The sequence below is a fragment of the Mesitornis unicolor genome, unplaced genomic scaffold (assembly GCF_000695765.1).
Source record: "Mesitornis unicolor isolate BGI_N332 unplaced genomic scaffold, ASM69576v1 scaffold29501, whole genome shotgun sequence".
NCBI classification, from domain to species: domain Eukaryota; kingdom Metazoa; phylum Chordata; class Aves; order Mesitornithiformes; family Mesitornithidae; genus Mesitornis; species Mesitornis unicolor.
In genome coordinates this window covers 1-1,665 of record NW_010164897.1, presented here as the reverse complement: position 1 = coordinate 1,665, position 1,665 = coordinate 1, and the positions used below count along the sequence as shown (strand labels likewise).

General features: G+C 55.0%; 1 protein-coding gene across 1 annotated transcript; it reads right to left on the bottom strand.

Moving 5' to 3' along the window:
* Positions 1-578: 578 nt before the first annotated feature.
* On the bottom strand, positions 579-1,323 carry DAZAP2 (DAZ associated protein 2; the record flags this gene model as incomplete). The annotated part of the gene is made up of 2 exons (XM_010194464.1): positions 579-821; positions 1,202-1,323. Coding segments are annotated over 2 exons (365 nt in total), but the record flags the coding sequence as incomplete, so codon positions are not given.
* Between the last annotated feature and the right edge of the window lie 342 nt (positions 1,324-1,665).

Genomic DNA, 1,665 nt, shown 5'->3' with positions numbered 1-1,665 from the left:
GCTCCAGCCCCCCCCCCATCTCCGTTGCCCTTCTCTGGCCACGCTCCAGCCCCTCAATGTCCTTTTTGGGGCCCAAACCTGACCCCGGGATTTGAGGGGCGGGCTCCCCAGTTCTGGTCCAGGCCATGGTGCTGGTGGCCACCTTGGCCTGTGCTCTTTTCAACCCCACAGCCCAGCTTTGTGCCCACCCCGAGGAGGCTGTGAGCCAGGGATCGAGATCTTCACGTAGCCACAAGCCACGGGTAGAGCAGGAACCTCCCACAGCTGCACCATGGAGGCCACGTCCAGATTTTGGGCCAGGGAAATTCAGGTTGCCACAGAGGCCTGCTGGCTTGCCCCCCTCAGAGCCCATTACACCACGGCCACCAAGCCAAACCAGGGCTAACACTGGTGACACAACGAGCCAGAGCCACCCACAAGCCCACATTTGAGACAGCAAACCCTCAGCGTGAAAGCAGGAGCCCACTCTCCTCCCAGGTCACAGATCAGGTCAGAAATACGGGATTTTTAAGGAAAAAAAGAGATTTTCTCCCCTGCAAACCTCTAAGGCGAGGTTCTGGGGACAGGTTTATACTCACGGGGATGCTGGCGGTGCCGCCGGCCCCAAACCTGGCTCCAGCATCAAAACCCCCTTCCACGAGGACGGTGGAGCCTGGGGGATAAACCGGCCCCACGGGGTAATAGGCCACGGGCACTGAGGAGCCCAGTGGCCCCACGGCCACCGACTGCGCCACGGGCAGGAATACGGAGGCGCCCGGATACGCCGCTGACATTGTGGGGACAGTGGCGGCTCCCAGGGGCACGAAACTGGGCCGGTAAAGCTGGGAAAAATTAAAAAACATGAGAGAATTATTCATAGCCCACGCCCAGGTCACGAGCCGCGACGTGGACTTTCACCCTCCCGCTTGCACAAGGGGATCCCCTCCCCGAGCGTTTACTTTGAAGAATTAAGGAAGTAAGGTTAAAAAATGACGTTTTTCCCCACTTTTGGAGAGTTTTTAACCCCTCCAACACAGAGTTATTTTCATTTTATGGTGAAATTTGTCCTCTTAAAGCAAGGGGAAGCTTTGAACGTTTGCACTTTTGAGGGGATGAGCCAGATCTCGGCAGCAAATGAGTCCCCAGGTTAAAAAACCCCCACAATTATCAACATTTTCAGCGATTTTGATTCTTTTTCCTTTGGAGGATCCCCCTCCCCTACCTCGGAGTACGCCGGGGGGGCGTCAGTGTACGGCGGCGGCTGCGGCAGGGGCACGGTTGGGGGGTACACGGCGGGGTTTGGGGGGGACTGGACCGGGTAGGACGGTGGGGCAGGATATTGGCCTGCAAAAAGAGGAGAAAAAGGTGAATTCAAGCCCTCCACGACGCTGACAAGTTGATTTATTATTTTTTAAAGCCATGTTTCTTGATTATCACATGAGCAGAAGGGCAATTAACGTGAGGTATTTATTATCCAGATGATCAACAACCCCGAAGCGCAGACACCCCAAACACCCCAAAAAGTGCAAAAATAAACTGTCCCTGTTGAGCGATGGGAGGGCAGAAAGCCCAGAAATGGGCAAAAATAAGGCAAATAAACGGAGTTATTCTGGGTCGTAGCCAGGACTCGCTCCTAGGTCCTGAAAACTGAAACCAAAACAAAACAGAGCCCAAAACCTGGGGCCT